The sequence below is a fragment of the Topomyia yanbarensis genome, chromosome 2, assembly GCF_030247195.1.
Source record: "Topomyia yanbarensis strain Yona2022 chromosome 2, ASM3024719v1, whole genome shotgun sequence".
Classification (NCBI taxonomy): Eukaryota; Metazoa; Arthropoda; class Insecta; order Diptera; family Culicidae; genus Topomyia; species Topomyia yanbarensis.
In genome coordinates this window covers 460,727,798-460,748,710 of record NC_080671.1, presented here as the reverse complement: position 1 = coordinate 460,748,710, position 20,913 = coordinate 460,727,798, and the positions used below count along the sequence as shown (strand labels likewise).

At 39.5% G+C, this 20,913-nt stretch overlaps 3 protein-coding genes across 3 annotated transcripts in view; 1 reads left to right on the top strand and 2 right to left on the bottom strand.

Annotated features, from left to right (window-relative positions):
- Window positions 1-11,572, top strand: part of LOC131685985 (probable 4-coumarate--CoA ligase 1) — a 78,758-nt gene extending 67,186 nt beyond the window's left edge. Inside the window, exons 5-6 of the mRNA XM_058970060.1 lie at window positions 8,965-9,517; window positions 11,176-11,572. Of these exons, the coding sequence (XP_058826043.1) occupies window positions 8,965-9,517; window positions 11,176-11,466 (844 nt within the window). The 3' untranslated portion in view covers window positions 11,467-11,572. The remainder of the gene's footprint in view (window positions 1-8,964; window positions 9,518-11,175) is intronic.
- Window positions 9,519-12,280, bottom strand: LOC131685983 (serine/threonine-protein phosphatase 4 regulatory subunit 2). Its single transcript, XM_058970045.1, has 3 exons — window positions 11,940-12,280; window positions 11,681-11,869; window positions 9,519-11,122 (listed from the first exon to the last, which is right to left on the bottom strand). Exons 1-3 carry the CDS (start codon window positions 12,145-12,147, stop codon window positions 9,705-9,707), a joined length of 1,815 nt encoding a protein of 604 aa, XP_058826028.1. The 5' UTR covers window positions 12,148-12,280; the 3' UTR covers window positions 9,519-9,704.
- Window positions 12,281-20,129: 7,849 nt separating this feature from the next.
- LOC131686000 (glutaredoxin-related protein 5, mitochondrial) lies at window positions 20,130-20,913 on the bottom strand. The gene is made up of 2 exons (XM_058970089.1): window positions 20,534-20,913; window positions 20,130-20,475 (listed from the first exon to the last, which is right to left on the bottom strand). The coding sequence occupies exons 1-2, from the start codon at window positions 20,793-20,795 to the stop codon at window positions 20,297-20,299; spliced, it is 441 nt and encodes a 146-aa protein (XP_058826072.1). The 5' UTR covers window positions 20,796-20,913; the 3' UTR covers window positions 20,130-20,296.

The window sequence follows — 20,913 nt, the reverse complement described above, 5'->3', positions numbered from 1 at the left end:
TCATTATTCCAAACACGACCACGACCAAAACTAGTGTTTTTCGAGTTGAGATATCAGTTGACTCGTCGATCAGGAGGCTAAAACAGTTCTCGTGTTTTATTACGGCAGCCACTTTTGTACGACCCAGTGTTAACTGTCTCGCAATAGTAGAATCAGAAAATATATTTTTAGATAGCTTAACAAAATCCTCTACGATCTTTAGTGGAGTGTTAGTCTCTGCAGCCCAAGCACATATTTGAATCTCTGCTTCCCTTGAACCAATTGAACTTACGTATTTGTCTATTTTGGACGGCGTTTTCAGGTTTTTCTGTAGATTCACATGGCTTTCCCTTTCGCCGTGCTTTTTCAAATCAGGAAACCCCCCGATACAACTTATGTTCTTTTCACAAATCATACAATAGGCTTTTGTTACTCCTTTGGAGCTTGCAGACAACCACTGAAGTTTTGCTTCCCACGATGAAGAATATCGTTGAGCATATTTTTTATCAATCCGGTGCTTACTCTTTGATATTCCTGTGGTCCAAAAAAAAAATTTTATTGAATCAGATTGATATTTTAGTAAAAACGTAAAGAAATTCAATATTAAACTAGGTATCTTATGAGTGTGCAAAATAATTACTTTTGATTTCTAAACGCGAAGCTATTGAGAAAAATGCTTTTCAAATTATTTGAATTAAAACTGTAATTTCTAAATGTCCTTCAGTAGAAATGTGTAAATTAGCGCCATTTATTAGTGAGCGGTTCCGAACCGTTCAGTGAGTTTATGTAAACCGAATCTTTTGAATAGCTCTTTAGCTCATTAGAGTTTGAGAAAGCCTTTATCGATATCAGGCAGAGCTATACCATGCATCAGTTCATTTTCATCCTGCTTTTTCTGAATCGACGACCCGTTCAGCTCATATTACCATAATATTTTCCACTCAGCTCTTTCGCGAATCGAAAGTCCACAGACGCACGTTCTACACACAGCTCATTTTGGAACAGACCCTAGGTGCTTTCGATAATGTGGTTCAGTTTGCAAAAGTAGTAAATCCCTCTGAAAGGGCTCGGAGCACATTTCCGAAAGTACCCAAGCACTACTAGTTCGCCTTGGATATGTTTGTACCTATTCGTGTGGGAAATAAGGCTGACAGATTTAGAAGTGCAGTGGAAAAGCAGTTCCGTGTTGTCACATTTGCGTTGACTGTTGCGAACAGGAGATGTTTATATTTACTAGGAGCTGGTGAGATGCGGCTCTTTTAAATAAATCTGTAGTTTATCAGGTCATTTATGTGAATCGATTCATTGGAACAGCTCATTAGTCGATTGCCTAACTCTATTTCAGAAAGCCAGAAGCTTCACACCGGGACGTGAGCAAAAATGCCTAAGCTATATGTCATTTAGCAGACGCTTCTTTTAGTGAATCACTAATCAAGCTTATTTTATTGAAATTTAAAACAACCGATTGTTAAAAAGAACCTCAGAATACTTATACGAAAACCCACCAATACATTTGTAAAAGAACGATAATGTTTCCAAATATAATATCTATTGGCGACCAATTCAATTTATAGTTCAATATAGTCTAGCAATTTATGGAACTACTTAGTATCCTACAGAGCGGAATTCGATCAAACATACCTTTAGGTTTTTTGGGAGCCGGACCTCCATCTACTAAATTATCCAAACATTCGTTATTATCTTCTGAATCTGATACGTCTGTTCCATCATCTGAGCATACGGCTTCCTCTTGGAGCTGCGAAGAAGTTATTTCCTTCACAGTCACTGGAGTTGAATGTCGCGTAAGAGCTTCCGGTTTTCTGAATGAGCAAGAACTGTCTGCACTCAGTGCAGTCTTCGACTGATTCTGCTTTTTTGGACTGCTACAAGCTTCTTGTCCTGGTGGTAAATAATAGTGGCACTATTTAAACACCATAAACATGACCTAATACTGTTTACCTGCATTGGTATCAGAATCTCTTTTACGCCGGAAGTAGTCAGAAATTGTTTTCTTCATCTCGTTTCACTTTGAATTTTTCACGGTATAAAATGGACACCGACTGGAAATAGCTGATCCGATTTACGATTGACACACACTGAAAACATTGACACGCACCGCTAAACCCAGTCACCAAAAGAAAAAAACTAGGTGGATAAAATCACTTACTAACCAGCATCGACGAAATTTTCCCACACTACTTTTACAGTAAACGGCAAGTTATGGCGGGTAGCCTAGAACAAAGTTTCAATAACCTACCGATCGCCAGCATCTAGTTTAACCCGCCTAGCCGCCTTTTCATTTACTGGGTTACGCTGGGAGTAGGACGATTCCCAGTGTCTGGGGTGGTGGCTAGGCGAATGAAGATACTTTCTGTTAAGAGAAAAGCTAAATATTTATGATCAAGATAGATTTTTATTCGTGGAGTGTGTAGAATGCCGAAGCTCGCTTTTTCGTGTGTATAACAAGGTTCTGTACAAAATCGACTTTGTTCTATATAAAAAGTCTGTTCTTATTTCAAATGTCTGTAAATGTCTGTAGGTGTCTAGCATGTCTGTAAGAGGTTATCAAAAGTCTGTAAAATACAGACATGTCTGTAAATCTGGCATCGCTGGTTCTTACTGTCAACTGCCGTCCCGTGAATGGCAAATTGTTTATATACAAAGAATATTTCGCACTCATTCGACTCGAGAGCGCGATAGCGAAAGGTTGTGTTAAAGTGACCAGTGTCTTGAGAAGATATAGATTGAGTGTGGAAAATTTACAAGCTGTTTAATTGAGTAAAAGTGAAGTGGATTAATTTAATTGAGGAAAGGCAAAGACAATATAAGGAAAAGCGAACACGAAAAATAAAGATATGGCGGAAGGAAGCGGAGGTCGAAAACCTCCAGATCCGGATGAATCACGTGGGATCGACAAAATGGAGACCGAAGAAAAATTATCGTTCACCTACACAGCACAAGACCCAGCTCCCTACAGAGTGTACGTAGAAAAGGTAGACAAAACGAACAGGATCAATAAATTTTCACTGGGATCACAACTACAGAAAATCGATACATTCCGCAACAACATAACGGAGATGAAATATCTTGGTAGGGACAAAATCATCGTGTTCTTCAATAACATGGTAAAAGCTAACCTAATTGTCAACAACGAAAAAATGAAGGAAGATGGCTACCGAGCATACATACCACGACACGTGGTATGCATTTCCGGTGTACTAGCCGGTATACCTACAAATATCGATACGGAGGAGATACTAAAGGAAATTGAGTGCAATGTCCCAGTGGTTGGCGTAAACCGTCTCACGCGATTTGAAGAAGGAAAGAAAATTCCAATAAATAGAGTGAGCGTTACATTCAGGGCAAATACTCTACCAGAAAAATTGCGACTTTTCTGTACTACGTGCAAAGTTAATCCGTTCATTAGACGGGTGGACTTTTGTAAAAACTGTCACCGATTTAACCATAAAGCCAGTAACTGCAGAGCAAAAACAAGATGTGGTAAATGCTCAAAGATACACGAGAAAGACGATGACGACTTTACGAACTGCTCGAATGAAGTTAAGTGCTACTACTGCAAGACAACAACCCACAGGACCACAGATTCTGAATGTCCCGAGCGTCAAAGACAAGCAAGCATCAATACCATGATGGCACGGCAGAATTTAACGTACGTGGAAGCTAGAGAACTGGCAAACCCGTTTCCAGTAAATAACTCATACGACCTTCTAGCAAATATCCAAGATTATCCAACGGTAACAGAGAGCTACGCTAAGATGGCAGCTGGCAGATACGTTAAAAGAACCCCTACTTTTCAATCTGGAGCCCCAACGGAGGATCAAGGAAAAAGCGTGAAATACAATACAAGTTGGGAAAAAGAAAAACAAACTGAGGACGAAGCAGTATACAAAAGAAAAAGATTGGATAGGCCCGATAACAATAGCACAGTGTCATCATTTAAAACAGCAAAGCTAAGACCCGACCAGAAATCGTTCAAGGACAAAGCCAGGAATGGTACAAACAATGATAATCCATTTGCCGTCACCGAAAAGGAGAGATGGGAACACGCTATGGCCGAGGCCACTAAGAAAGCAGAGGAAACTGCAAACCGAAACACTAAAGCGAACGTAATGAGCTTTTACTCAGCACTTCTTCAAATTCCAGAAATAACGGACATAGTTCAAACAAAGATAAAACAATGCTCTAAACAATATTTAAAATTCGACGATTGCATAATATAAATCGGCAAACAGTGAAAATTCTTTGTAATTAACTCGATTTTTTTTTTACTTTTACAGAGAAACTGGACACGTTAAAATTTGTACAATGCAACATACAAAGCATCACAAAAAACAAGGACGAATTACAAAGAATTCTACAAGAAAAAAACTATGCGGCAGCTGTTCTCTCAGAGACGTGGACTAAGATAGAATTAGAAAAAACAAACCAATATAATATACATAAATACCACAAATTTCTTAAGTCGAGGGACGATCATTACGGAGGTAGCGCGATATATTTAAGACGAGATATAGCATACGAAGAGATCTCTCTTCCCATACTATCAGAATTCACTCAAGCAGTAGCAGTTAAATTGTTTTCTTTGGACATGGTCATGATCTCAGTGTACATTTCACCACGAATTACGAACAACTTACTAGATTCCGATTTAAGTTCAATTTTCGATTCATTAAAACCATACAGGAACATAGTATTGGGAGGGGATTTTAACGCTCACCATTTTATATGGGGGAACGATTATCAAGATCCAAAAGGAAAGATAGTTCTAGACCACATTAACAACAATGATGTAATTCTACTGAACGACCAGTCAAAAACATTTATACCATTACAAATGAACAAAAAGGCCACGGCAATAGATCTAACAATGTGCTCTCCGAGTATGTTTACCGATATGAGCTGGAAAACACTAGATAATAGTTTGGGTAGCCATCATCTAATGATAGAAATATCATATAGCAAAACTAATAATATTAACAAACCACAATACGCGTATAACCAACGTAAAATTGGAGAAGGCATCCGCAACTTGAAACCTGCGGATTTTGATTCTATAGAAGCATTACAAAATAATATTTTAAAAATACACAAACACAATAGAGTTAAAAATAAATTTGAGCCGAAACATTGGTGGTCCAATGAAGTAGAAACAGCATGGAAGGAAAAAAAACAAGCTAGGAGAAAATTTAACAAGCATTCTACCATAGAAAATCTAATTGATTGCAAACGAAAACAAGCAATTTTTACAAGACTGAAAAAAAATGCCAAGCAAGCGGACTTGAATAGATTTGTAGAAGAGATTAATCCAGATATGAATTCATCCGAACTATGGCAAAAAATAAATAGGTTGACAGGGAAGAGCAAAAAAGTACCAACAAATAACATACTACATGAAAATGAAAAAATGGCTGAGATCTTTCTTAACAAACATTTTGGACCGAACGATTCTAATCCTTTGACAGATACACATTACCGAATAAATTTTGATTTACTTGATTTAGGGAAATTCAACCAAATCATTAATAAGAAAAAGAAAAAATCAGCTCCAGGTAGCGACAAAATTACATACCAACTACTAAAAAACCTAAGAGAGGATACCAAAATCAAAATAGTATTACAACTTAACCAGATCTGGAAGGAATGCTATCTACCGCAGTCGCTTAAAACGATCACAGTTGTTGCGATACCAAAACCTGGGAAAGATCAGAGCACAGTAGAAGGGAAACGCCCAATCTCGCTTGTACCAACATTAACAAAAATAGCCAACTCTGCGGTTCTAGACATGATTGTTGAATATATCAACAAACATAGCATAGTTCCCGAAACCTCTTTTGGGTTCCGAAAACATTCATCGACAGTAACATGCACAAATTATCTAGTTAACACAATCAAAGCAAATAAAAGACAAAACTACATTTCAGCCGTAGTTTTTGTAGACCTTTCGAATGCTTTCAATGCCGTAAATGTAGACACTCTATTAGAGATCATGCAAAACAAATATTTTCCAGCAGAAGTAACATCATGGATCGCACAGTTCTTGAAAAATAGGAAAATCATATTCAAAACCAATCATGGAACAATCGAACGATTTGTTAGCAACGGTCTTCCTCAAGGCGACGTTTTGTCACCAACACTATTTAATCTGTACACATGCCATCTACACAAATTGAAATCTGACGATGTAGTCTTAGTCCAATATGCTGATGATTTCGGCATCCTAGTGAGAGCAAAAAACCTAGAAAGTTTAAATCAAAAGACACAGATCATAGTTGATAAATTTGCAGACGAGATGAAGACACTAAACTTTAATGTTAATGCTGACAAAACAAAAATTGTACTATTTCAAAGCTCCAATAACGTAATGAACATACGTTTAAACAACACAACGATAGAAACTGTTAAATCGCACAATTATTTGGGATTATCGATAGATAGATACATGAGCTTTGGAATACACATTAAAAACACGAAAAAAAAAATAGTAGAAAGGCTAAACATGATAAAAGTTATCAATAGTATTAAAACTGGAGGACACCCACAAACGATGATAACAATATACAAATCGCTGTTTCAAAGTGCTATGGAATATGGTTCATCTATTTACAACAATAGTAGCAAAACAAATAAGAAAATTATTGATACAATTAACAATCAATGTTTGCGAAAAATTACGGGTTGCACAAAAACAACCCCAATAAATACATTAATGGCAATAGCAGCCCAACAGCCACTAGAAATAAGGCACGAGTTTATAACTAGCAAAGAAATAGCGAGAACAATCTGTTTCAACAGTGCAGTAGCATCTCAACTGCAACATTTGGAACCCAATTTGAATAATGATAAACTAAGTTACTTAGAACAAATATTCATAAAATACCAACACATTTTCAAAACTATCTCTCCATCAGTATATCGGTTACAAACAAACCAAAGGGTGGAAATAAAAACTGACTTAGAAATTGTAACAGCATCTAAACTAAATACAAACCCAGAACTCTTACGAAAGGCAGCTATAGCAATAATGAATAACAAATATAAATTCAGACCGCGAATCTTCACAGATGCATCTAAGGATGGTATAGATGGTACCTGTGGAATAGGAATACATAATGACTTCTCGAAAACTCAATACGCTTTTAGATTATTGACAGAAACTAGTACAACAACAGCTGAACTCATAGCAATAGATCAGGCATTACAGATGATAGAAAAAGAGAAACTTAATTTCGCTGTTATCTATACAGACTCTAAGGGAGCATGTCAAATCTTACAATGTGCACAAAACTCAAGCTTGGCACCACAATTGGTGTTGGATATACTCAACAAAGCAATCGAATGGAAAACAACAGTGCAATGGGTTCCAAGCCACGTAAATATTGTAGGCAATGAAATAGCTGACAGGTTGGCGAAACAAGGACTGAGGGAGGATATGACCATACCAAACAAAATACTACTGAATGATGCTTTTTGGAAATTTAAATCCATAATGATAGACAGCGGAAATTTGTGGTATAAAAAATATGCAGAAGAGAAAGGAAAACATTTCTATCAGTTTCAGGACTCTTTGAAGAGCGATGCCTGGTATTTCAACAAAAAATTGTCAAATGAACAAACTAGACTTTTGAATAGACTATTAGCCGGACACAACTACTGTAAATTTTGGCAGGCCAAAATGAAAATAGTAGATGACTGTGAAATTTGTGACGAACCAGAAACTAGCGATCACGTTATTTTGCATTGTACAAAGTTTACACGTATACGCGAAAATTTTTCTTTCGACTGTAAATTTAACACGTTAATTGATCTATTCAAACAGAAAAATTTAGTTTACTTAGAAATCACACGATTTTTAAAGGAAATTAAAATTGAATTGTAGAATACTATTGTCTACTAATTTAAACAACTGCTATTTCTGGAAACAGAAGTTATGCGAAAAGTATTGCGAAACTCCGGAAAACCAGTCGGGCTGAAACGGTTGATAAAAGAAAACAGGGCAATATAGTCATGGCAACTAAGCCCTTTTAAAAACGGAGCCAGTTATTGTCAAGCTGTCACCCAGTAAAGTTCAGTCGGAAATGAACTGGAATTCTGGCTGGTTCCAGTTCGTATTCCGGCTCCAGTGCAACAACCGATTCTAACTAGAATCGGTTGTGTCACTGGAGCCGGAATACGAACTGGAACCAGCCAGAATTCCGGTTCATTTCCGGCTGAGCTTAACTGGGCAATGATGGCTCAACAGAGTATAAGAAGAAGAAGAAGAAAGAATATTTCGTACGTATATCACTGCGAAATATTTTGCTCGGGAATGTGCCGTCCGAGAATTTTCCCTTTTGGATTACCACTGACTACGCACGTGGCTCTGACCCGAGGATGTGACGAAAATATAATAAAGATGAACTAACCTGACTCTGATACTGTTTAACTTTTCGCTATATCGCACTTATTTGGCCTTCGATCAATTGGCCAGCTGAGCTGAACTATAATTGACCCGGACCGGGAATCGACGGCCCGTTATGCGGGGTTTTGGGCTGAGATGACACTTTTCACTCAGTTGGACAACACTCGAAATCAGTAAAACAAATAAAAAGCACGTGTTCGTGATCACTTTGGTGATTCACGTATCTTGCCGGGAGGCAAAGCCCGAGTTATCAAGCCGTCCGGATGGCGGCGACGGCACTTTTTTGTTGCAATAGCACTTTTCTTGCACAATAACTTGCGTGCAATAAAATCGCGCGGAGCTACTCAGCTAGTCGACCGATCACTGCTGTGGTTAGAACCGAACTGACCGACAGACTTCTCAGCCAATTTTAGGCATACAGAATAACTATAAGGTCAGTTCTGTGATACTAATGACACTAAGAATTCTTCGTAGACCAGGTTTAAATAGATCGACTACTAAATCTACATATTTACTGCACCAATTAAAAAAATATAACTAAACTCACACTCCCGATTCTTCCACAGATTCATCCCCGAGGACTACATCCAGTGTTTGCTGGAGTTCCGCCCAAAGTTCCTATTTGTCGTTCCCTCGCTGATGCTGTTTCTGGCCACCCATCCGAAAGTGACCACCGATCACCTGTCCAGCGTGGATGCGATTCTGGTAGGGGCGGCTGCCGCCTCGATCCAGCTGCAGGAAAAGTTCAAACAAAAATGCGGCAGGGACGTAGACATAGCCCAGGGTTATGGGATGACGGAAAGCTCACCGGTAACGCTCTGCACACCACACAAGTACGACATATCCAAAGTCGGCACCTGCGGGCAGCTGTATCCAAACACCCAAGCCAAGATAGTTTCACTGGTGGATGGAAGCAACCTAGGAGTGCACCAGTCGGGAGAGTTGCTCATTCGTGGCCCACAGATCATGAAGGGGTATTTGAATAATGAGCAGGCGACAAGAGAAACGTTGGATTCGGAAGGATGGCTTCATACAGGCGATGTAGCCTATTACGATCAGGACGGATACTTCTACATCGTCGATCGAACCAAGGAGCTGATCAAAGTCAAAGGAAACCAGGTAAGTTGTACCACCGGGGACTGGCATTTATTATACTTAAACACGTACTTTTAGTAAAATAATTACAGCAGGTTGTTTTACGTTTTCGGCTCTTCGATTAGCTGCAGTAGGCAAATTAAAACAAAACAATGTTATAGCATTACTAACACCTAATGGGAGTGCAAATTCTCTGTCTAAAGCTAACCGTCTATTGGTCCATTGGTTCCACACTGGACTCGTCCACATCCATGGCGTTGTCGTCGGGTTTAGCAGTTTCGAGGATATCCGCCGCCATGGGAACTACCGCATCGACCGGTTTGGAAGTTGCTTCCTCCTCGTCGGTGGCCATCTCATTCTCTGGGACTACCGTAGAGCTGACGGTTTCCATTTCATCCGCAGCGACAGTAACGGCCGGTTCCAGTTCCACGGTCAACGGTTTCAACGTGACAGTATCCGAAGACAGAACACATGATTCGGTCGGTAGTTCTTCGTGGGCACGGATTTCAGAGATCAGTTCAGTCTGAGGTTCAACAACGCTCGTAATTTCACTTACAGTTGGTCCGACTTCATCTTTAGCCGATTGAGGCTCTTCAGCGGCTGCTGCTACTGGTGAACATTCCGCGGTGACAGTCAGATGTTGGTTGGAACTATTCGAGATGGTAGATGATGACTCTGAATCAACACTGGTGCTGCTTTCTTCCGGATTTGTTGTTGATTCGGAGACCTTATACTTTGCCTGTTCTACCATGACTTCTGAAGTAACGGACGATGAAATCTCTGCAAGTTCTACTGTTTTATCCTCTAGTTTCTCATTTGAAAGTTTAGCCATTTTCGCCTGCGGTTGTCCATCATCAACCGATTCCTCCACCGAGTTGTTTCTTATAATAGCGGCGGCAGTGACACTTGTGCGTACATCTGTTGATTCCTCTTTTTGAACATCATTTGTAACAGAAGATTCTAGTGCTGGCTGGAGGTCGTTAGCTGACCCGTTCTCCGTCGATTCGCTCAAATCCGTTTCCTGGTTTTCGATCAATGCTGCAGAATTCACAGTGTCCGGTTCTGCAACGATTTCAGGAATAACGGGTTCAATTTTATCATCAGACTGAGAAACATTTTCTTCCTTCTCTTCAGTATCGTCTTTGAGGGGAGCGGCTTCCTCTAAGTTAGGAGTGGCTTTGTCATTCGATACATCGTTCTCGTCAGTCGTGGAAACAAGAGTAGGTTCAGCTATTTTCGGATCACTATCAACGATTGATTCTCCATTGGTACTCGAACCAATTGCTGCGATTTCGACAGATTCGTCCGGGCTTTTTTCCGTTTCCTGAACATCCGATGGTGCAGTTGAAACCACCATACTTTCTTCCGGTGGTATTTCCGCCTCAGAAGTCTTTGAAGTTGTAGTCGTTGATGATGAGGATGTTGACGACGACGATGCTGCTGCTGACGACAAAGATGAAGACGAAGATGTTGTAGAATTTGAGCCCATTTCACTGGAGTCAATACCGAAGGCTTCGTTGTCCATCTCAATGTCGACGTTTACCTCCAAATCGCCATTGACGATAGAATCCAAAGAATCACCATTCTCACTATCGTAGCGTCTTCTACCGGGCTCCTGTGTGCTGACCACTGCGGATGAGAGAAAAAAAGCAATATTAACACAGTATTCTTTTAATTTCTAGGTTTCTCCAACTGAGCTGGAAAGCTTAATCTTGGAACTACCCGAGATTTCCGATGTTGCCGTTGCCGGCGTGGCGGACGAAACGGCTGGTGAATTACCGCGGGCTTATGTTGTACTTAAACAGGAGCATAGCTTGGACGAAAAAACTATCGTCGATCACGTCAAGGAACGAGTGGTAAAGTACAAACAGTTGGCCGCCGGCGTACAGTTTGTGAAAGAAATCCCACGCAATGCCGGTGGAAAGGTAATTCGGCAGCAACTTCATCTGCTCGGAGCACAACTGGATGACTAAATGGTGCGGTGCTGAGCCTTGCCGTGACGACAAATTTTAGAAGCTAATGTTTTTATAGTTTTAGTTAAAATGATATTTTGTGAAATAAAATTATTTTCCACGATTACATCGGGTTTAAAAGAGCCTCATTCAAATGGGAGGCGTATCAAAAACAGGTATTTTCTTAAGGTTTGGCACAATTAAATCTCAACTAGGACGCCGCTTCATTACTTACCCAAAATATTTTTCTCAACGGCTCTCATAAACTTGTCAATTCTTGTGTACTGTTTTCGCGGTTCCGTAATTAGCTCGCAGATTCGTTGTACCGTAAATGGTGCCGAGTTAAATGAATCCAATCGATCAATAAGCATCCTTCTCATCTGTTCATAGTTAAATGGGTCAACATTGGGACATTGCGGTAAATCTAAACAGAAAACAAAATCAACATAAGTCATGTATCAGCGATAATGACCTTCGATTTTCCACTAACTAACCGGCAATGCTCGGCGTGTTATCGTAGAAATCCGTTATCACATGCATCAGTTTGGTCCGGATGAGTTGCTTCACCACGGCCCAGCGATAGACGGTGTCTCCGGTACGAGCAACAAAGCCGAGGTAATCATCCAGTTCACGGGGGATCTCCTTCTGCTTCAGCTTAGTGAACCGTTCCAGAAGCTGCAGGACTTCCTCCGGATTCTCCATGGCGTATATATTGTCAACAGTTTTATCAATTTACGGACGAAATTCACTATAATAATCGAAACAAAAGCACGGCAAGCACAAAAACCAAACTTCACTTCGACAGCGCCATTAACCATCAGTGGGTTCGGTAGAGTATGCCGACTTCGCTAATGCCGACCTATGCCGACAAAAGTCTCCACAGAAATGTGGCCTAGAGCTGCCAGATAATTTTATTGAAAATCATTTTTGGTATCCCTCATAACGTATTCATATTGTTTGTGGCACTAAAAACTGGATTCTAACCGCACTGCGCACTTACTACTCTTCTATTAAATTCTTCTCATAGACTGGTTAGTTCGACTGGTCTGTCTATGAAACCCTGTCAAAAAAAATGCGGACGAACGTGGTCAGGCGATTTAAAAAGTTTGACGTTTGACTCAACTCACCTGAGCTAATTGCCCCTCGGAACAAATGCAATTTACGAATGCGATTTAAAGGCAATTTCAATACTTAGACAAAATTTATGGTGGCTGAAATGGACTTGGTTGTTTTCGCGTTTTTCAAACATGGCGGTTCATGTTTGGCTTAAGCTTAAAATTTTTTTTTGAAAAATTGGTGTGTTCTTCCTTGTACTTTGTTTGTCTAGTGCACTTCATTTAGCCAAAGAATGTGGGAAATTGTGGAATCGTGTGTAAGTATAGTGGAATAAGATCTCTGACCTAGAGTCTTAATGAACGTCATGTTGTGGTAAGTTTTGGAGTGCAATACCAATTTTACCATTGATTCTTCCTATAATTTGGTGGTGATTACCTAGTATACTGGTAAGTATATGTGAGTAGATAATGAATCCGAAAATAAGTATTATTTTTAATTTTCATATTAGGCAATTAAATGGCGCGTTCCGTGGGTGATTTGGGGGCGATTTAAGGGCGTGTTGGGCGGCAAAAAAAATGACGGCGGCAAATCGCCCAAATGTTGCATTTGACATAGCCCCCTAATTGCCAGCAGTTTGCTGGCAAATTGAAGGGCAATTAGCGCATCCGAGTTGGCAAATAGCCCCCCGTTAGCCAGCAACTTGCCCTTTTTGACTGTGAAGTACCATCTCTATCACTTGAAATACATGTGTTTTGACAGCTCGCAGTTTTCAGTAGCAGTTTGATCACTCGCACTTTGAAAGTGCGGAGTCCAGGTTGGTGGGAAGTGCGCAATATGTCAGTGGCACCATTATTTCAAATGCGGCCACAGTCCCAACTACAAATATATCTAGGTCAATTTTTCAGAAGGGCGTTAAAACAATTGCATGCTTTCGAGAAAATCGACATTGAAATTTTATTTTTTACACAATAAGCTGGAGACCCAATTAAAAGGCCAAAATGAACATAATAAGTGAATGCATCGTTATAAATATGCATCTTCTTTGAAAGAAAGTATTTCGGTGCTGTAATATGGAAAAATATGTAATAAGCCTTTTTTGTATGTTTGTACATTAATACGTCCTTCTTTATCGGCCTTTAACAATCAGCTTGTGTTGCTGCGGCGTTTGACATGAGCCTTGTTTTCAAATCTTTTCGCTGTTGCGGCCTCTTAGTTTGTGTGTAGTTCTATGCTGGAATCCGGACAAGGAAACGTCGCCAACACGTTTTACTTGGGAAAAGCATTCAAAAGTATGGTATTGGAGCTTTGCGCGGGGAATATTATACCCTGAACATGACAAAAACCGGACACAATGGAAAGCCCGCAGATGAAAACAAAGGTGCGACATCGAGCGGAACAAACTGGACCTTAAGCGAAGCTGCCGGAACAGCCGGAATAGGAGAAAGTCAACATGGAGAAATCATGCATCTTCAGAAGCCAAATGTTTCTTATTAATTCATAATTACAATTTAGAAACAGCTCTTGCTGGGGGAAAGGAGTCGTTTCAGTATCAAACCAATTCCGCAAAACCTTGTTTCTATATCCGGTATCCCAGAAGTTTCCTGTCGACAAAGCCGTAGTCGGTACCGAACTGCTTGAATTCGCTGACTGGCCTCTTGAGAACGATGCTTTGGGTCACCTCGATTGAGTAATGACACTCAATAGTCTTAGTGGAAGGAATTATCGTGTTCAGATCTCATTTCGCAAGACCAGTAGCGATTGAATTTACAAAACCTATGTTGCTGGAAAAATATCAGCCTTGAGTATGAATTTTACCCAGAGATGCCGGGTACTTTTTTCAAATGTCAATAATAATTTTCAAAGTCTGGAAAGAACAAAAAATGTCAGGAAAGCTAGTGTAACCAAAAGCCTTTATATTCAAAAATCTGTAAATATCTGCAACCAAACTAAAAAATCTGCGAATATCTGCAACCAAACTAAAAAAACTGCAAATATCTGCGTCATCGAAAAAATCTGCAGCTTAAATTAAAAGTCTGCAAATTTGCAGACTTGTCTGCAAATCTGGCGTCTCTGATTTTATCAATTGATGAATGTATCCGTTCTGTAGCGATTTGTCATTACAGTCGTGATTCGCTGGTTGGGCCACACCTCTGTCCAACTAACAAATTTGATTCGTAAGTTGGACCGACTGACAGCTGTCAAAAACTCTCCAAAGGAGATGTTAGTTGTGTACAGTCGTGATTCGCTGGTTGGACATTTTTTAACTGGACCGCTTTTTAGTCGGGCCTCCGCTAGTTAGACCATTGTTCAACTAAAAAGCATCTGAATGCCAAAATCTTATGTCAAATTTACTTTGACAATAAATCTGACAATTATTAGAGATGTGACGTTCCGTTGACGTGGACGGAAGCTGATGTATCGTCTGAATCGTCCTTTACACTTCAGGAAAACTATCATTTTTGTATACACGCTTAAGGCTAGTTTACAGTTCGGGAAATGGATCGCGGGATTTCACACGGGATTTGCGTCGGGATTTGATCAGGGAAAATTTCCCGCCGAGATCTCTCCAAACTGTCAAACCAAAAACTCTGCTGCTTCTTAAAAATACAAACAGTATCAAACTTGCAGCGAATTGTAAACTTTATAAAAATACTATTTTCCCCGTCGGAAACAATTTGTGTTGAATTGTTCCCGGACGGATTTCTGTGTGGAGAGTTTTAAAATCCCGTGATGTTTCCCGCGGTTGGGTTTACACTTCATGAAAACTGTCATTTTTGTGTAGACTTATTTCCCGTCACGGGATTTGAAATCCCGAGCTCCATTTAAAATACACAGGGACCCAAATCCCGTGACACGTTTTCCGAACTGTAAACTAGCCTTTAAGCGGGCCTTACACGTTCAATATTTTTTGTCAATACCAGACAGTATTGACAAAAGTATTGTACGTGTAATCGAAAAAACTTGTATTGAAGATGTGGATTTCAAATGGAATTGAAATATTGTAACAATATCGTCAATACGCGTATTGACAAAAATATTGAACGTGTAAGGGCCGCTTAAGACAACCCATGACAATAGAGGGGGTCGTTTTTGTTCCAATTTTACGTCAGAATGTTCCAGCTCCTGATTGGTTGATTCTGGCTTTTTGCACCGTACTGCAGGGATAGCGAAATGATGTTTGGCAGTGTTGCTATATTCATAGGAAAATAATGTAATTACTTTTGACAAATAATATTATGGTGCTGTATCGATTTTGTTGGCTATTTTTGGCAAATTTGAAACTAAGAGAAACGAAAGCAATGAAATTGAAAGACGGATAGGTATTCGAGAGCGAATCAGTTATAAACTTAGAACGGAAAACTAGAACTAGGCAGGCTCATATGGGCATGATCGAAAGGAAAATGTGAAGAATTTTTTGCCTTCTGCAGAGTAGGAGTTGGGCGTTTCACCCAAGTCTACCGCATGGTCTATGGTAGAACAGAACTCATCATCATGTTTTACCGCCGACGCCGGCGTCATTGCTTTCGTTTCTCTTAGTCTCAAATTTGCCGAAAATAGCCAACAAAATCGATACAGTAGAAGTTTGCGGCAATTAAAACATAGTAACATAAAAAATAATATTATGATCGCTATTGCTTGTGGCACAAAAAACTGGATTCTAACCGCACTGCGCACTTACCATTCTTCCATTGAATTCTTCTCACAGACCGGTTAGTTCGACTGGTCTGTCTATGAAAGTACCATTTCTATCACTTGAAATACATGTTTTTTGACAGCTCGCAGTTTTGAGATCACACGCACTTTCAAAGTGCGGAGTCCAGTTTGGTGGGAAGTGCGCAATAAAAGAGTAAAAATGAATAAATGAAGCAGAAATTTTGCGACAAAGTAGAACCAGTATCTACCACACGTTTGCCGTATACGTGGTTAATTATTTTAAACATAAATATGAAAGCAACCAAACCGTAATCTAAAATTTGTCAGAGAATGGTTTCATCAAACCTTACTAAACACCCATGACATGGAAAAACGGTGCCCTTTATTAATATAATAGATTCAAGATACAAAATATTGCAGGCATAAAATAAATTAACAAGAATCCATTTTCATTTTAAAAATAGCAACACTGTTCGGAAGATTTCGGCACGGTGGAAATCTGCGAAAAGAAGAATGTCGAATGAAAAATAAGAAGCCGATTTGCACGTCTTGTCTTATATCCATCTCCATACTTTTACTCATTTTCGACAAGGTACGGTTTTTTCACAAAAATGTGTAGATTTGACGCGTTTCTGACAAAAACCGTACCTTGTCAAAAATGAGTAAAAGTAGGTGAGAGTAGTCGGAATAATGTAGTACCGATGTCGCATGGAGATTGGCTTCTATTCGATAAGACATATTGAACTATCAAACAAATTTGACTCATTGTTGAGTCAAAGCGTTTTAGTTGCAATGAATAATGAAAGAAGTTCAGAAGAGCTGAGCAAAACAAATTTGTCTTGTTAAAATCAGAGAGCAAAAAGTATAAAACATCCGAGAAACAAATAACTTAAAAAGATTTCTGAACTGAAATTTAAGTTTAAAAGGATCATTGTGAATACTTATAAATCATGGTATGATATGAATTAACTTGAAATGTAGAATCTTATGTTCCACACACCAAGAAATAATCGTCCTTCTCTCTAAGAAAGATTAAAATATTTGTCAACCGATTTAAAGTCATCCCTCAATTCTTTCAAATGGAATAGAAATTTGAATGTTCCTCATGCAATTCATTAAATCCAGAATAAAATATTTATCTCGTAAAATATCGTAGGTATGAGATATTTAACATCAACCCGTTCATTATTATAATAGAACGCAAAACTGCAGTTGTGATTCGCTGGTTGGACATTTTTTAACCGGACCGCTTTTTTAGTTGGGCCTCCGCTAGGTGGACCATTGTCCAACTAAAAAGCATCTGAATGCCAAAATCTTATGTCAAATTTACTTTGACAATACACTACTAACATCTCCTTTGGAGAGTTTCTGACAGCTGCCAGTCGGTCCAACTAACGAATCAAATTCGTTAGTTGGACAGAGGTGTGGCCCAACCAGCGAATCACGACTGTATTCGAACAACCCCTGGTTTCAGTTTATGTCCATTTTACACTCGCAGTAGACAAGTTTTCAACTAGATTTCGCCGCAGTGGGAATGTGGGCGGTCCGCACCGCGCGGTAAACGCGGAAAATTTGATGTATTTCCAAAAATGGTGTTGAAACATTATTCTTTTTTTTAGAATAACCAATGTTATTCACATTTACACGAATTTTAACTTTATGGAACTGTTCAGAATGTAACGGCTTCCAAAAACAAATTCGACGTCAGCTTTCCGTAGTTGACTGATTTTATTTTTTCCCGTTTTGTACCATATAGTAGTCAACTGCGAGCTGCGACTGGCAACGAAAGTGATGCGAGTGGTTAAAATCTCCAGCGATTGACCATTATTCAGCATTGCCTTGAGCGAAAATGAATAGGTGTAAATTGCTGGAAATAAGATGACAAAAGAATGGCTTTCATTCGGACATGAAACGGTAAAATTGTAATTGTAGCTAACTGCCAGGACCACAATGAGGAAAACGTCCAGCAGATGTTCCTATGAAAACTAACAGATACAGGATTCTATTCGAGATCACTTAGCCCCGCAGTTGTCCAGCATAAGCACCTATATTACTTACCTCCTTATTTTCCTGTCTCGTGTCCAGAACCGGACAGATATTCGGACATTATGCGAAGAAAAACTTCCTTTTTTCCGAAGAACCAAAACGAACTTCCGCCTATCCGATATCTAAAGCTTTAGATCAGAAGTGGAATTACCGCGATTGAGGAAAATTGTCATTTTCGGTAGAAACTGATTTTCACTCGAATTTTGCAATTTTTCAGGACGTGCTCAGCCGCTATATTGGGATTACGCCACCATGCCATCTTCTGACGAAACTGATGAAACCATCGTTGGACAGCGAACCGTTCGACGTACGAAGAAAAAGACTTCACGGCTTACAGCTACCGTTACGGCAACAACGAATTATGTGCCACAGTTAATGTGAACCCACTGAGACGTCCAAAAAATTGTTTCCAAATCGTTCAACACGGGTCCAACGATGGACGTTTGTTGAACGGTTATTTGGACGTTGTCCAAATTGGTCCAACGAACGTCCTTCATTGGACGATTTTGAAACCAACCGTTCTTAGAGGGAAAAAGGAGAACGTTTCCGACAGTGGACATCAAATCAATTCCTTCCAAGTTCAATGTATTCGACTACAGGGATGTGGAAATGGATTCCGATACGCTTTTGCCAGCATTTCTTCACGTGTAACCGCCGCCTCGGGCGCAAATGAGAAACGTAATATCCGTTCGCGTCTCCCGATTCGTGAAACTTTCCTTCACCCGCTGAAGGTCAAACGATTGATGCCACCATGCAATGGCAAAGACGGAAGTAGCACCGGTTGGATCAACAAAACCAAAGGATACGGATGGAGGGATTCGGTGCACAAGAGGAAGCTACACTTACATGGAAACGCTTCAAGATGTCAATTAGCTGTTTGAATGCAGCCGATCTACACTTTCAAATGGCGAAACGCATACGAATGAAGGACGAATTCATTCGAAACATCGATGATAAGCTATAAGAGCACCTGATTTCAAAAGAACTGTATACAGTGGACGAAGTCATCGCTTGTTTACATCGTTATCTTTGCTTGAGAGTTGTCGTTAATACACAGTATAACGTCCAACGGAAGGATGCCGTCCAGAAGCTATATCATCTACAACCTTTCTCAGAATAAAATATCAGTGTACTGTTTCATAAACATCTATATACTAGGCGCGCCAAATTTCAACGCATCGAAAAATAATCTGGTTAAAACGCAACGCCTTATATTCCATTGCGCCGAAAAATGTTTAACTAGGTATCGAGATCCTGGACGCCACAGCATGATTTGTAAAACGAACCATTCTACTTTTTTCACCCGATCAAACAAATCACACACACGAAGGATACCTCATCAGCTGTTAGAAGAATAACTCCCAGAATTGCGCTCGCAGGAAATAACTATACGCAGGCTAATAAGCGGTAATTACTAGTTTCACATCATACATTGCATTGTCACGAGCCGAATTTTATGTCCAGATGAAAATGTATCTCTGCAATTAGCAATCAGTTGAATAACTTGAAATAATCGATTACTTAGACTCCAAATTGCATTACAATATACTTTCAAGTTCATGTTTTAGTTTGGCCATGCTGCTGATTCTTTCCTGTGTTATGGATGCTAAAAGATTGTTTGGATTGTGCAGTGTGTCTGCAAAAACATGGCGATAATGTGTACCACCGTATTTCTAAATAAAGTATTATAAAACAAGGCCCTTCCTAGCGCTTAACGAGTGATTTTATAGTGGTTTAGTCATAGGTGGATAACAAAGTGCAACGATCTATAAATTCATCGGATTTGAAGTTGGCGATTCAACAGACAAAAAAACGATTTTGTCGTGGAGAAAACCGGGATCAAAAAAAATGGGGATCTCGATCCCTATCCTTTTACAGGATACAGTCTAAGATTTATCTTTGATATCAAGACGACATAAAATAGTTGATTTTCATGCAGATTTAGCAAAAAGTATATTAGAACAAAATCTCGCATTAGAATCAGTATTTACCATATTGCTGCTTATTTCTGTCCTTTTTTTACTGTAAAGCTAGTTCTGATTGTATCAAACAAGTACTATTACTAAATATTAAGATCTTGCAGGCAAAATTGGATTTATTTCTTATCGCTGCTATCTTCTTCCGCTGTCAGAGCGCTCTTGATGCCCGCTTTTTTCAGTTCATCGATTAACTCTCCGTTCTGGTGCATTTGTAGCATAATATCGCAACCACCGACGAATTCTCCGTTGATGAACACTTGGGGTATCGTTGGCCAATTTGAATAATCCTTAATGCCTACAATGCAAACATCTCTCAAAAATATGAAAACTTGACATCGTTTACAAAAAAATACCTTGACGCAGGGATTCATTCTGCAGTACATCATGACTATCGTAGTTGACGGCGTGCATTCGCAGGATCTGCACTACTGCATTGCTGAAACCGCATCGAGGAGCTTCCGGATTGCCTTTCATGAACACTACGACTTTGTTGTTTCGTACCAGCTTGGCTAGGTCTTTGGAATCGAGCGCAGCTGCGCAAAGGGTCCTCGACACCAGAAGACCAGTCCGGCTGGCTACGATATCCCTTCCCAATTGTCGCAATAAGATGCTCATTTTCTGTATAAATTTTAAATCGTTTGCAAAAATTATCTAACTTTTGAATGTTTTGTTTTGGATACGAACACCCCACCCGGCACGATTTCACAATTTCTGAACTAAATTTTGAACACAA

Bases quoted from the DNA above. Each gene is read 5' to 3' on its own strand.
- LOC131685983 (XM_058970045.1), bottom strand. From the start codon at position 12,147: ATGGAGAATCCGGAGGAAGTCCTGCAGCTTCTGGAACGGTTCACTAAG. The intron at 11,870-11,939 runs GTTAGTTAGTGG...TTTTCTGTTTAG, and splicing joins TAACACGCCGAGCATTGCCG to ATTTACCGCAATGTCCCAAT. The intron at 11,123-11,680 runs GTAAGTAATGAA...TCTCATCCGCAG, and splicing joins CGTTGAGAAAAATATTTTGG to TGGTCAGCACACAGGAGCCC.
- LOC131686000 (XM_058970089.1), bottom strand. From the start codon at position 20,795: ATGAGCATCTTATTGCGACAATTGGGAAGGGATATCGTAGCCAGCCGG. The intron at 20,476-20,533 runs GTATTTTTTTGT...TTTGCATTGTAG, and splicing joins GAATGAATCCCTGCGTCAAG to GCATTAAGGATTATTCAAAT.